Source organism: Anabrus simplex, chromosome 1 (genome assembly GCF_040414725.1).
Source record: "Anabrus simplex isolate iqAnaSimp1 chromosome 1, ASM4041472v1, whole genome shotgun sequence".
NCBI lineage: Eukaryota > Metazoa > Arthropoda > Insecta > Orthoptera > Tettigoniidae > Anabrus > Anabrus simplex.
In genome coordinates this window covers 615,860,718-615,876,306 of record NC_090265.1, presented here as the reverse complement: position 1 = coordinate 615,876,306, position 15,589 = coordinate 615,860,718, and the positions used below count along the sequence as shown (strand labels likewise).

The 15,589-nt window shown below is 41.9% G+C and overlaps 1 protein-coding gene across 1 annotated transcript in view; it reads left to right on the top strand.

Annotated features, from left to right (window-relative positions):
• The first annotated feature begins 331 nt into the window (after positions 1 to 331).
• Positions 332 to 15,589, top strand: part of LOC136870987 (uncharacterized) — a 170,643-nt gene continuing 155,385 nt past the window's right edge. The window contains exon 1 of the mRNA XM_067144952.2: positions 332 to 456. Within this exon, the coding sequence (XP_067001053.1) occupies positions 417 to 456 (40 nt within the window). The 5' untranslated portion in view covers positions 332 to 416. The remainder of the gene's footprint in view (positions 457 to 15,589) is intronic.

Here is a 15,589-nt window from a genome sequence, read left to right as displayed (position 1 = left end):
ATATTCCGAAAACAGTTCCTATCTTATAAAATAAAACCATTGGTTGGTTTGATGCGTTTTAGTTAGGATGGACCCTAGAGGAAGTTCAACGCCGTTGTAGCATTCTGACTTCCGTATTGGTAGGGCTGGTATTTTTATTGCCTCCGCGCAAGCATAAATGTTTACACCGGCAGCGAAAACAGGTTCCTGTCTGACTAGGAGGGTGAGGGGGGGGGGGGGGGAAGGGAGAGAAAGAAAGAATGAAAGGGATGTAGGTCAATGACGTCAGAGAGCCTTTCTCCAGCCGCTCGGCTCGGACAGTCTGCTGTAGCCAGTCATCTGTGCGGCTAACGCTACGCCGCACCGTTGGTGGGTGGCGTCATGCGATATAAATCGTGAGTGGTCTGCGAATAATAACTGTGCCCTTTTGAGTGACAATGGTGGCCGAATCGAACCAAGAACAGCTGCGGTGTACAGGTAAGTTTTGGTGAACCAATTTCATAATATTATGTTACTATCCTTTACGTCGCGGTGATTCTGGGGGAGTAAAAACGAGAGCTGCTTGTTGAATCATTCGGCGCAAAATATTATTTGTCCATGAATTCTTGATTACTTGCTTAATAATATTTAACTCGTTAATAGTGCACTAGTCAACAATTATTTTTACTTGCTCAAGGGACGTAAAGAACCATCTTCATTGCTTTCTCTTATGAAATCCGTAGCTTAATGAATTAACACACGCCTCTTGGTAGGACCCGATGTATATGTGAGATCTGAGGTTCATATCCCAACTCTGACAGCAGCTATTCTGGGCGAGCTTTCTATTTTTATTTATTTATTTATTTATTTATTTATTTATTGTTTGTTTACAATCTGCTTTACGACGCAGATAGGTCTTATGGCGATGATGCGATAGGAAAAGATTAGGAGTGGGATGTAACCAAGACCGCAAACCATTTGCTCGGTAGCTTTCTATTCATTTTCACTACATTCATACTTACAGATACCATACTTTAGTACATCTAAATAATTACATGTACTGTACGCATAATACCATTGATATCACAATAAAAAAGGATCCCATCTAGTTTCTACACACTCAGGTACATGGTGAAAGAAGCACTAAGTCTCATGCAATGAATCAACAGCAACTTCTTTGTGAGTAGCTTTCGTGACACAAGAAAATATTAAACTCAACTAAGTCACAATTTATCCACCAAGTTTTAAAATGAATAATTAATTCTTATGCATTTGCTTCAAAAGTGTCTCTTATATGGACGGAAATAACATAATTTGGTCACGTTAGATATTGTCGTTAAATTAAAATAGCGATAATACTCGCATTATTATTTTATTGTACAAAATTTGAACGAGATACACTTACCGTGCTAAAAATTTGATGTTGATCTGTCCAGTGGTTTAAATTTTATGCCTGATTCTAATTTAGAGTTAAGGTCGCTAACTTTAAGTCTCACTAATACTACATCTTTCTTCTAACGGCAAATCCTTTAAAGTTTAATTTGATGTTTAACTTATAAACAGCTGGTTCACGGTATTCTGTTGAGTAGATGAATCTAGAAGGATGATCATGATGTTATTATCTCATCATCATCATCATCATCATCATCATCATCATCATCATCATCATTAGTCGTTCTGCTCATTGCTGAGCGTCGTGATCTCATTTACTTTATCATTTCTATGTTGCAACCTTGACAAGATGTCTCTATTCACAGCGGACTTCAGGATTTTTAAATATAATCTGAAGAGGCAGGCTGGTGATCTCTGCTTGATCTAACCATCTACTTGCTCTTCTTCCTTGTGGACTACTGCCTCAACTTTCCCTGGCAAAATGGTCTTTTCCAAATTCTGTCCTTCTCTTCGTCAAAGAATTGGAGGTAACACTCAATTACACGGAAAGATAGACGTATCTTGACGCATAGTTCGTCTATAATGGAATCAATACGTATCATATTCCGCCAATACCACATCTCAAAGACGTCGATTCCAGTTTTGTCACTAGCTTTCACGGTCCCGAATTCACAGCCGTACAAAAACAAAACAAAAAGACCGAGAACACTAGTGATTCAACCAAGCGCATATTCGTAGCTTTTGATATTGCCCGGTTCTGTCAAATGAGAGTGAGTTTTTATTAGTTCTACGCTCCACTAATTACTTCTACGGTATTCAGAGACGCCGAGATGCTGGAATTTTGTCCCATAGATTTTCTGTTACGTTCTGGTGAATCTACCAACACAAGGCTGATATATTTGAAGCGGACTAACCCAGAAACGAACCCGCCAAGTTTGGCTCAGAAGTTCAGCACTTTTACCGTCTGAGCCACTCAATTCAAATGTCCAGCATGGTTGCTCAGGGTGGTGATGTTTTAAGGGCCAACATTAAGGGATTATCAGCCCCTCTTAAAAAATAATCAAAGGAGAAATAGCTATTTTGCTATTTGTTTTACGTCGTACCGAGACAGACAGATCTTATGGCGACAATAGGATAGTCAGGCCTAAGACTAAGAAAAAAGCGAACAAACCACGGAAAACCATCTTCAGGGCTGCCGACAGTGGGGTTCGAACTCACATTTCCCTAGTGCGAACTCATAGCAATGTGACTCAAATTGCATAACCAACTCGCTCAGTAAAAGAGAAATAGGAACGTGCCCTAGCCATTCAAGAATGGTTGTCGAACGATCCGCCTTACAAGAACCGCACCATGCTAGCAACAGTCACATGGGTAACATTTTTAATGTAAAAAAAAAAAAAAAAAATTAGAAACGAGATTCTCTAAGCTTACACAAAACATGAGTAGAAGCTAAATTCCTGGACCCAAAGGCGACCGGGCATAGAGCTAACCACTCTATCCCACTTAGTGCCGAGGTTACGGATAGTGGAAGCCTGTACCTTCCACTCCTCCATGGACTTTCAAGACCTGCACGGAATGACGGATCTAGTCAGCATCTCTGATGTCTCTTTCCCCCAAAGGGCTGGCAACTTGGGACTGTGGACTGGCGACCACAGGACTCCTAGCTGAGTCTGAGATTGCTTCCTAGGGCAAGTCTCCTAGCTTTTACCTTTTCTATCCAACCTCCCTTAATCATCTCTCCCAACCCTGGCGGTATTAGGTTTGCGAGGCTTTAGAGTCTTTCAGTCTCTTCCTTTCCTTTTCCCCATACCCTCATCTCTAGAGCGGTCAGGCATCTTTCCTTTTCTCCTCGGATTAGTATTTAGAACCTAGCGTTTCCTATTTGTACTCCTCTTAAAGCACTAATCACCATTAGCACCACCTGATATCTCTTAGTATTCGTCAAAGACTTGCAATATTGCTTCCTCTCGTTATTACAATAGTCACGTATAGAACCTTTGGACGGACGATACTCAGAATACGCATCCTTGACATTTCTTCATGTAGTGTATATTGCCTGAAGGAGTTTCAGAAGGGAATAGCCATCATACCGTATTTAATGTCTGTGAAGTGGTACAGTTTTAAGTATTTAAAGTCTCACTATGAATGTCTGTGAAGTGGTACAGTTTTAAGTATTTAAAGTCTCACTATGAATGTCTGTGAAGTGGTACAGTTTTAAGTATTTAAAGTCTCAAGTATTTAAATTCTCACTATGAATGTCTGTGAAGTGGTACAGTTTTAAGTATTTAAAGTCTCAAGTATTTAAAGTCTCACTATGAATGTCTGTGAAGTGGTACAGTTTTAAGTATTTAAAGTCTCACTATGAATGTTTGTGAAGTGGTACAGTTTTAAGTATTTACAGTCTCAAGTATTTAAAGTCTCACTATGAATGTCTGTGAAGTGGTACAGTTTTAAGTATTTAAAGTCTCACTATGAATGTCTGTGAAGTGGTACAGTTTTAAGTATTTAAAGTCTCACTATGAATGTCTGTGAAGTGGTACAGTTTTAAGTATTTAAAGTCTCACTCTGCATGTCTGTGGAGTGTACAGTTTTAAGTATTTAAAGTCTCACTATGCATGCCTGTGAAGTGATACAGTTTGGGACTCCAATTAGACCACCGGCGTTAGATCATCATCACGGAAACTCCCTGTATATTATCATGTGTAGTACTGCACCTAACTCGTTCGAATTTCTTTCATGGTGGTCGAAAGTCAGTCACCGCGCGATGTAGCTTGGCGTATGGATGTCGGGCAGAGACGAGTCAGGTCTGAAAGATATATATCAGAAAAAATCAGGTATGACAGTAAATTTAGCAATATTGAATTGACGAAATTTGGCATGCATTAGAAAAATATTCAAGTATATGACTAAAAAGCAGATAAAATCCTATAGGAAACTTACGCAAGAAGAAAATAGACTCAATACGTGATTGAAAAACGAATAAGCAAATATGCATCTGTAAAACGGGAGGCTACGGGAGTGTTGCAAACCTGGACCTGCAAGTGCTGGCCTCCTATAAACGAAACGAGTATGCCGTTCGTGTGGGTGGTTGATTCGTAGCTGTGGAGAATTGGAGGTAGAACGCCACGTGTTCAGGAGTATGTCTGTCGCAGAATGTAGACGTCTCACGTGAATAACTAGCAGCCTACCACGTCGTTTTTGCTAGTGCATTAACGTTGCATACACTGAAATAAGTTTCTGGCGACGACGAAATAGGGAAGGGTTAGAGGACTGCGGAGGAGAGGACGTGGCCTTAATTAATATAAAGCCCCAACATTTGGTTGCTGTGAAAATGGCAACTTGCTTTACGTCGCACCGCCACAGATAGGTCTTATGGCAACAATCGGATAGGAAAGGCCTAGGAGTGGGAAGGAATCAGCCGTGACCTTAATTAAGGAACAGCCCCAGCAATTGCCTGGTGTGAAAATAGGAAACCACGGAAAACCATCTTCTGGCCTGCCGACAGTGGGGCTCGAACCCACTATTTCACGGATGCAAGCTCACAGCTGCACGCTCCTAACCACACAGCCAACTCGCCCGGCCTGTGTAAATGGGAACCCAAAGTAAGCTATCTTCAGAGCTGCCGATGGTGGAATTCGAACGCACCATCTCCCCAAAGCCTACGTAGCCCGAACTGCGCAGCCATTTCGCTCGGTGTTTCATTATGGTCCGTCTGTGGTGTAGTGGTTAGTGTGATTAGCTGCCACCCCGGAGGCCCAGGTTCGATTCCCGGCTCTGCCACGAAATTTGAAAAGTGGTACGAGAGCTGGAACGGGGTCCAATCAGCCGCGGGAGGTCAATTGAGTAGAGGCGGGTTCGATTCCCACCTCAGCCATCCTCGAAGTGTTTTTCTGTGGTTTTCCACTTCTCCTCCAGGCAAATGCCGGGATGGTACCTAACAAGGCTACGGCCGCTTCCTTCCCTCTTCCTTGTCTATCCCTTCCAATCATCCCATCTCGCACCAAGTCCCCTGTTCAGCATAGCAGGTGAGGCCGCCTGGGCGAGGTACTGGTCATCCTCCCCAGTTGTATCCCCTGACCCAATGTCTCAAGCTCCAGGACACTGCCCTTGAGGCGGTAGAGGTGGGATCCCTCACTGAGTCCGAGGGAAAAGCCAACCCTGGAGGGTAAGCAAATTAAGAAAGTTTTATTATGAACATTTTTTCAGGTTTTACCTCGCATACTCTACCCACACATTACAATATCTTACACCGGTACGTCAAGCATAGGACTGTCAAATATGGGAATCGGAAAGGATTAGTCTAGGGTTTGGAAGAGAGTAGTTCTGATCATTTGTTAGATTCCTTGAAGTCTGCCCGAAGTCTGCCACGGAGCTCAATTTAGAGAATGGCCAAGAGCTGGAATTTCAACCCTTCGCTAATCAATTGTCCTCTTTGTTCTGAACAGGCCTACATTCAGTTCCAGGAGTCTCATTTAGAACTCCGAGATAATCAAGGTATTATTATTATTATTATTATTATTATTATTATTATTATTATCATCATCATCATCTGTTTACCCTCCAGGTTCGGTTTTTCCCTCGGACTTAGCGAGGGATCCCACCTCTACCGCCTCAAGGGCAGTGTCCTGGAGCTTCAGACTCTTGGTCGGGGGATACAACTGGGGAGTATGACCAGTACCTCGCCCAGGCGGCCTCACCTGCTAAGCTGAACAGGGGCCTTGTGGAGGGATGGGAAGATTGGAAGGGATAGGCAAGGAAGAGGGAAGGAAGCGGCCGTGGCCTTAAGTTAGGTACCATCCCGGCATTCGCCTGGAGGAGAAGTGGGAAACCACGGAAAACCACTTCCAGGATGGCTGAGGTGGGAATCGAACCCACCTCTACTCAGTTGACCTCCCGAGGCTGAGTGGACCCCGTTCCAGCCCTCGTACCACTTTTCAAATTTCGTGGCAGAGCCGGGAATCGAACCCGGACCTCCGGGGGTGGCAGCTAATCACGCTAACCACTACACCACAGAGGCGACTATTATTATTATTATTATTATTATTATTATTATTATTATTATTATTTAACGATAAGTGAAACATACGCCAGTTTGTTGGAAGTTACAAATACAGCCTCTTTCTGGTTACAAACTCTGTTAACAAGAGGAAGTGATTATTCTATAATATAATCATACTTTTCTTCCTTTACAACTGGATGCCCTTCCTGACGCAGCCTTACGTGAAGGAATGTATTCTGAAGTGCTTGATAGTATGATGTGTTGCATGTAAATGAAGAATAAGATTAACACAAACACCCAGCCCGCGTGCTAAACGGGTTAACCAGACGTGGTTAGAAAACGCATCCCGTCCGGGATTCGAATAATCTGAACGGAAAGTGACTATGCTGACCATTCTGCCAAGGGGCCGGAATTAATTAAATTATTCCAGTTTCAAGTTCTGAGGTATCCTTAATTCACCATTCAATTCATAGAATGTTTCAATGGTTCTCTAAAATACATTTCCATCTACAAATAATGGACAACTGTACATTCATTCAACTGGACATAAAATAAATACATTACGTTCGTTTAGTTCACCAATATCAACATCATCATTGTATGAGAAACTTAATATTGTCGGTTATTTTTGGATGCTAAGAAACGAAGCGACAGCCGTATCCGGCTGACTAACTTCACTGTATCCACTTAACATGCGAAAAACGCGCGCTTCCTAGCCAGCAACGAAATATGCGACATCGTGAATGGAGATTTCAAACGGAGAAGACGTCATACTGAAAGAGGCTTGGCCTCATGCTGGAGAATTGAAACTAGAGAGATCAATAACAATACGAGACATCAATTCGTAATTCTGTCAAGATAATTAAAAAACAAGGTGATAGGTGTTATATTACACTCTATTCGAAGTTTTAGAATTGTATTTGGCAGGTTCGATCCTAGCTCAGTCCGGTGGTATTTGAAGGTGCTCAAATACGTCAGCCTTGTGTCGGTAGATGTACTGGCACGTAAAAGAACTCCTGCGGGACAAAATTCCAGCACCTCAGAGCCTCCGAAAACCGTCAAAATTAGTTAATGGGACGTAAAAATAATGCCATTATTAACATTAGTAGTAAAATTGTGTGAGGGCCGATGACCTAGATGTTAGGCCCCTTTAAACAACAAGCATAATAATCATCATCATTAAAATTGTGTGCTATTGAACGTAACGAGACACCTGAGATCATCCAATCCTCTCTGTAAAAGGGCGGTATGTCGATTAAGAGATTAACACTTGCGGTTCCAATACCTACGAATGTAGGCCTACGTGGGATTTTTGAAATGAAAAGTCACGAAGTGGATTGGATTCCACCACGTGCAAATTGAGGTCCTGTTTTCATGACGACGATATCAGCTTTGATTTTTATGATCAGCATGAAGTAATTGAATCCCGGAGTAGTCGGTTTACATTTAAAAGAACTAAATACTGGTGACTGTGTAGGCCTTACCTTATTAGTGCAAAATGTTGGCACTCTGCAGTTCTCTTGAAAAACTTTTTTTTTTTTTTTTTGCTAGGGGCTTTTACGTCGCATCGACACAGATAGGTCTTATGGCGACGATGGGATAGTAAAGGCCTAGGAGTTGGAAGGCAGCGGCCGTGGTCTTAATTAAGGTACAGCCCCAGCATTTGCCTGGTGTGAAAATGGGAAACCACGGAAAACCATCTTCAGGGCTGCCGACAGTGGGATCGAACCCACTATCTCCCGGATGAAAGCTCACAGCCGCGCGCCTCTACGCGCACGGCCAACTCGCCCGGTCTTGAACACCTTATAGCAATATAATAATAATGAAGTTTTTGGATTTACAGTCCAATAACTACTTTTACGACTTTAGAAGACGCTGAGGTGCCAGAATTAAGTCTCGCAGGAGTTCTTTAACAAGCCGGTGAATCTACCGTCACGAGTCTGATGTATTTAAACACCTTCAAATAAAATCTGACTGAACTGGGAGCGAATCAATAAACTTGGGCGCAGAAGTCCATTACTTCTACCGCCTGAGGCGCTGATCCCGTCATTATTATTATTATTATTATTATTATTATTATTATTATTAGGAAGAGAGAATCTAGACTTAAGGTGAGTTACGGTTACGGTATGGGTATTTGTTCCGAGAAAGTGAAGGGGAGATCATCATCATCATCATCATCTGTTTACCCTCCAGGTTCGGTTTTTCCCTCGGACTTAGCGAGGGATCCCACCTCTACCGCCTCAAGGGCAGTGTCCTGGAGCTTCAGACTCTTGGTTGAGGGATACAACTGGGGAGTATGACCAGTACCTCGCCCAGGCGGCCTCACCTGCTATGCTGAACAGGGGCCTTGTGGAGGGATGGGAAGATTGGATGGGATAGGCAAGGAAGAGGGAAGGAAGCGGCCGTGGCCTTAAGTTAGGTACCATCCCGGCATTCGCCTGGAGGAGAAGTGGGAAACCACGGAAAACCACTTCCAGGATGGCTGAGGTGGGAATCGAACCCACCTCTACTCAGTTGACCTCCCGAGGCTGAGTGGACCCCGTTCCAGCCCTCGTACCACTTTTCAAATTTCGTGGCAGAGCCGGGAATCGAACCCGGACCTCCGGGGGTGGCAGCTAATCACGCTAACCACTACACCACAGAGGCGGACGAAGGGGAGATACGAGGGGAAAACACGATCAGATTAGCTACTATCAGTGCCCCGAAAAAACCGCGGACTTCTGAGCCATGCCGTTTGTCAATCCGATCTCTCAGTAGTTGTGTGCATTTAACTACTAAGATTTATTAATTGTGCTGTGTGAAAAATCCCAGACGTCCATGGCCGCAAAGGGAAGAGACAGCAGAAACTAACAAGTTACGTAAACATAGAAGATGAATGTAGTAGCTTGTTTAGCATTACAAATAGATGGCCTTGGGCCCTTGGTGAGAGATGGCTTTACGTCCCACTAACTACTTTTTACGATTTTCAGAGGCTCTAGAAATGACGTGGTCTTGAATTAGTTTTTCACTTTATTATCTTTCAAATGCCAACAATTTATTGATGTCAGTTGCAGCGCTTGAACTACAAAGACATTGGACATATTTTCTTCTTCTTCTTCTTCTTCTTCTTGGTTATCATGTGCCACGCTACTATGGACTACGTTAATTTCAACAGCTTCACTCCTCCGTTCTTTCTTTTCTGACACTTCTCCTTAATTCTTTCTCCATGTTGCTTTTTTCCTGTGTACAAACGGTACGTGGTTTTTTCTTGGAAACCCTTAGAGCTATGTAGCTCTTTACCTTATGTGGTGACGTGAATGTTTTCTAGTGCAAGTTACAGTACTTTTATGCCATTTTCTGTTTTTTTTTTCCCCTAAACTACCTACTGGTCATTTCCTTCTAAAGTAATTGAAAAGTTCTCCCGCGAGTCTGTTGAAATTCATTCTCTGATAGTGTCCATAGAAAACAATTTTCCTTTTTTTTAAATTTTGACTGAAATATTCCCAATAAGTTTATTAAGATCATTGTTATGTCGTCTTATGTACCATTATATACACTTAACTGGTCCCAGTACAGTATTTTCTACACTTTTCTTCCAGCGATTTCCAGTTATTTCTTCATCATTTTCTTGTTCAGTGCCAGACATTCGATTGCTTGGCTAATTACAGACGAGTAACACTTAAATTTACCGTTAAAGTTTCCTGGTTTCTTATTGTAGATGTCCTTGGTTAAGTGATGACTGATGAGGTTATCTTCACTCCGGTAATTCTTGATCTACTGGCTTCCTTTTCTGAAACGTTTTGTTCAATTACTTTTTTCTAGAAACCAGAATTTGACATTTCTGTAAACTTAACTGTATTCAGATTTTATTTTCTTACGGGCCATATTGATGTATATCTCGAAGTGGTTTCTGAAAATAGGTCTGTAAACCCGTTACTTCGGCTTTTTCTTTCAATATTTCTACAAGTTTATTCACTTCCACTGAACTTAACAAGACTTTTAGGCCATCTGAAAACTAGGCAGTCTACTCTCAGTTTGTGTCTTCTATAACCTAGTTGTATTTTCTAATTAATTTGGATTTACTCCCTGGGCATTCTCTATTCTTATATGACGTTTTCAGGAATAGACTACAGTTCAAGAGGGATGGTGAGAATCCAGCTCCTTGTCTGATCCCAATTGTAATCTCAAAATTTCTGGAAATATCACTTTTGAAGTTTGCTTTATGGTATTTGTTAGCATATTCTTCGAGATCAGTTATTATTATTTAAATAATTGCAGATTATTAAGGATTTTTGAAATGTCAACAAAAGTAATTACGAAATCTTTGGCTGTATCTTTCAAACATTTTTTATAAAATTCTGTCCTGCTTTCTCTGAAGCCACGTTGATGTTGACACTGACTATGCTGACTGTAGACTCACAGTTAAGAAAATGCGCAAGTTGAAATTAGCAAATTAGGGGAGGGGGAGGGAGAAGCTTTTCTTTTTTTTTTCTTTTTGCTAGTGTTTCAACGTCACACTAACACATCGAAGGTTTTCGACGAAGCAAGGACTGGAGAGGGCTAGGATTGGGAAGGTAGCGACCATGATTTTAATTTGCCTGGTGTGAAAATGGAAAACTATGGAAAACCATTTTCAGTGCTGCCGCTGGTGGAAATCGAACCCACCATCTCCCGAATGCAAGCTGATAGCTACGTGGCCAAAACCGCACAGGTCCTTGCTCGGTGATTGGTTGTACTACAGTTGGAAACAATGTTAGGACGATATTTGGAGTGCGGCGATACAGGTTAAGTTAGAAATGAACTCGTTGAATGAGCTATGTATAAATCGGCTCAGCCGTGGAAAGTAAGAGAAGCAGAGGAAGGCCGAGGTGACGATGGTTAGCCTCAGTTTCTACCGATTTAAAGATAAGAGGTGCACGTGGAACTAAACGAGGCCACAGAGCTAGCTGAAAGTAGAGTATTGTGGAGACACATAATGAATTTACAGAGGAATGCATACTTAACCTGAAATATATACCAGTCTATGAAACCTATGTATCTGCTCATGATACCTGTGATTTTAATTTAAGAGTTTTAAAAAAACATGCCCATCAACACCATGTGTTTTCCGTGTACCCAAAAGTTTTCCTCAAACTCGGCATTGCTATTTAAATTAATAATAATAATAATAATAATAATAATAATAATAATAATAATAATAATAATAATTGTTTAATTTCACTTCAATTACTATACACTTTAAGAAACGCCAATTTGTTACATTTGGTCTCAAAAGGAATTGTTTATTGTGGTGGAAGCCTACGTCGCGGAGTTGTTGCAGTTAAATACCCTCAAATGCCACCGACCTCCGTAGGAATCGAACTTGCTATCCTTGGAACATAACGACAACAGGAAGCTAGAGGAGTTACATGACGATGATTTTGAGATCGAACTTTCAGAAAATTGCTCCAGAAGAACATTTATTTTTATTTCACCTTTGCTAGGTACTGATTATGCTTGTTGGCGTGCTTGGCTGACAGAGCAGGTCTTCTAAAAGTGAAATCCGTCTGGATCACGAAAGTGGCTGAAGGAATGCTACAGAGTATTCCTCGTTTATTTTACATGCTAAAATGCACTGAAACATTCCTCCATGGTGATTTTATCAAGGACTTTCGGTGGCTATTTGTAATGAATTTTTTTCCAGATTTTACCTCTCATACTCTACCCATAAGCAAACGGCCGTAGCCTGTTGAAACACCAGATCCCGTGAGTTCTCCAAAGTTAAGCAACATTGGGCGTGGTCAGGAATTGGATGGGTTGCCACGCGCTGTTGGTGGGGGGTAAGGGAATGGAGGAGCGGAAAGGAACTGGCCACCCTACCGCACGTAAACTCCGGCTCAGGAACACCTCTGCGGAGGTTCGGACCTGCCTTCGGGCAGAATAACCCTTACCTACTCTACCCATACATTACAATATCTAACATCGGTACAGAGGACAGCTTAAACAGTCCTAGCCTCAGTTGATCAGCAGTGTAAACAATAATTACCGAACTCAGGGTATCAGCCGCTTAATCGTTGTCCGAAGTGAAGTAATCTTCAATACACCTTTATGACAGACTTCTGCTAAAATGTCTTTGGATGGAGTTTTCAAGCAATATTTTCATCTTGTTTATTTCAGACTTTACACGATGTAGCTGTATGTGCTTTCTACAGAGTGGAAATGTAGTCTAAACCGGTTATAACGATTCCGAACCGACCAGCAATTAACGGTCGTTATAGCCAACAGTCGCACAAACGTGTCTTTCTTTGTTGTTGCTAAAAGTGTCATATATGAGCTTGCATCCGGGAGGTAGTTGATTCGAGCCCCACTATTGGCAGTCCTGAAGATGTTTTCACACCAGGCTGTACCTTAATTGAGGCCACGACCGATTCCTTCCCGCTCCTAGGCCTCTCCAAGACCATCGTCGCCATAACACCTTTCTGTGTCGGTGCGACGTAAAGCAAATTGGAAAAAAAAAGTCATATCCGTAAGTTTCAGGTTGCACACTTATACAGTTAATTAACAGAATAAATTTAAAACTTTAAAAAACGAAAGTGAAATACCTACTCTATTTACTATACAGTATTTGTGGACTGGAGCTGAGTGTAATTTTTCTTCTAATTTTTTACACACTATGTACAAGAATAATATGCCAGCAGAATATACACCGAGCTCGAGAGCTGCAGTCGCTTAAGTGCGGCCAGTGTCCAGTATTCGGGAGATGGTAGGTTCGAACCCCACTGTCGGCAGCCCTGAAGATGGTTTTCCGTAGTTTCCCATTTTCACACCAGGCAAATGCCGGGGCTGTACCTTATTTAAGGCCACGGCCGCTTCCTTCCCACTCCTAGCCCGTTCCTGCCCCATCGTCGCCATAAGACCTACCTGTGTCGGCGCGACGTAAAGCAAATAGCAAAAAAAAAAAAAAAAAGCAAAATATACAATAATCATTAAGGAAAGAAGTAGCAATAATGTAAATTGACCAGTAATGTCGCGCGCGATCTTGGCTAATAAATGAGATGTTCTGTCTGTCCTTCCACATCGTAAAAATTGTACCGAGCTCGATAGCTGCAGTCGCTTAAGTGCGGCCAGTATCCAGTAATCGGGTGATAGTGGGTTCGAGCCCCACTGTCGGCACCCTTGAAGATGGTTTTCCGTGGTTTCCCATTTTCACACCAGGTAAATGCCGGGGCTGTACCTTAATTAAAGCCAAGGGCGCTTCCTTCCAATTCCTAGGCCTTTCCTATCTCATCGTCACCGTAAGACATATCTGTGTCGGTGCGACGTAAAGCAAATAGCAGGGGGAAAAAAAGAAAAAAACGTACAAATTGTTGAATGTGCTACAATCAACTACTTCGCGATGCTGACGTTTGTTTTGTTTCTAATTGCCATCGTATGTGTGATTTTCCTTCAATATTAAACACTTCCCTTTTCTTTTGCGACATTCACAGCGACTTAAACATAGAGACTAATTTGAAATCTGCAAACTAGTGAAAACAATATTATGAAAATAAGCTTTACGTTGTTGTCAGCAATCCCCAAATACGTAACAAACAAAATCAACACTGGACGTTATAGCCGATACATTTCTCCGAAAATGTGAAAAAAATGCGTCGTTTTATACGATATCAAATCAAAATCAAAATCTGTTTATTTGCAAATGAGGTGCCTACCTCGGTGGCAAATGGTACACTAAAATACATTATTGTCAAGCACTAAATATTAAATTAACAAGAGAACAAAATTTTCCTATAATACAATATTATACAATTTACGCTAACAATTTTTTCTATTAAACACACAGCTCATCCTTAGTAAATTTATATTGTTTACAAAATTCTACTAATAATATCTCCTGTACTACTTACAAATATAGTCAACTGATATACTTTATGTGGAATTACTTCAAATGAGATTAAAATTTACATTGCATTTATTTACTTTTTTCTGTTTTCCTTTACCCATTCTGGAACCTAAGTAGCATAACGACCTGCTGCGTCTTAACCAGAGCCCCTTTTGCCACCACTTTTCAGAGTTCCTGAAGGGCCTTCACAGCTACCATAGCGGTCCCAGGGCCCTCGAAGTCCCCACTGTACTTCACCCCTACAGGCATTCCCCTACTTTGGCTGTCCAAACTCCTTAGACTAGGGGATGGAATTAATTTATTCACACTCAATAAGCGACGTCGTACTAGATGTTTTTTCTTAAATACACTGTTTATATAGGATTTAGATGGACCGTTAGATTTCGCCGTTATGTCCAATACGTCGTGAAAAGCGATGTCGCAATAAAAAGGTTTCGACTGTATATTTCCTAAATTTTGTAATAGATGTTTTTCTTCTTTGTTGGGTTTAACTTCGCACCAACACGTACAGGTTTCCAGCGACGCTGGGATGGGTAAGGGCTAGAACTGGGGAGTTAGTGACCTTCGGGAACCAACAAAAATCCTCCCTTAGGGTTACCAACAGCATGTTTCAACCAACCTTCTCCCAAATGCAAACTTACAACTACACGGAAGGTACCAAGTACCCAACTCGCTCAATGGGATAAGGACATAGTTATCGTTCCCATGTACTTTCATTGTTTACAGCCTGCCCCATAACTCTGTTGTTGTCGCTATAATAACGGCGTGTGGCCTCCGGAGAAGCTGGTGCAGGTCTTTCGAGTTGACGTCTGATAGGACGCCTGAGGCACTACTTATGATGAACATTCTAATGCTGAAGACGAGCACACACACAATCCCCGAACCATCGGAATTGACTAGTGAAGGTTAAAATCCCTGACCCGACCGGGAATCGAACCCGGAACCCCTTGAACCAAAAGCCTGCACGCTAACCATTTAGCCATAGAGTTGGACATTATTGTCGTTAATGTTGTAGTATGTATAACTGAAAGTATTCACAACTGAAGTTAGTGACAGATGCTTCTGAACTTAAAAATGTATTGTTCTGCATTTCAGGAATTAAAATGGAAAAATTACTCAGGGTCCGCCTCTGTGGTGTAGTGGTTAGTGTGATTAGCTGCCACCTCCGGAGGCCGGGATTCGATTCCCGGCTCTGCCACGAAATTTGAAACGTGGTACAAGGGCTGGAACAGGCTCCACTCAGTATTTGGAGGTCAACTGAGTAGAGGTGGGTTCGATTCCCACCTCAGCCATCCTGGAAGTGGTTTTCCATGGTTTCCCACTTCTCCAGGCAAATGCCGGGATAGTACCTGACTTCAGGCCACGTTCACTTCCTTCCC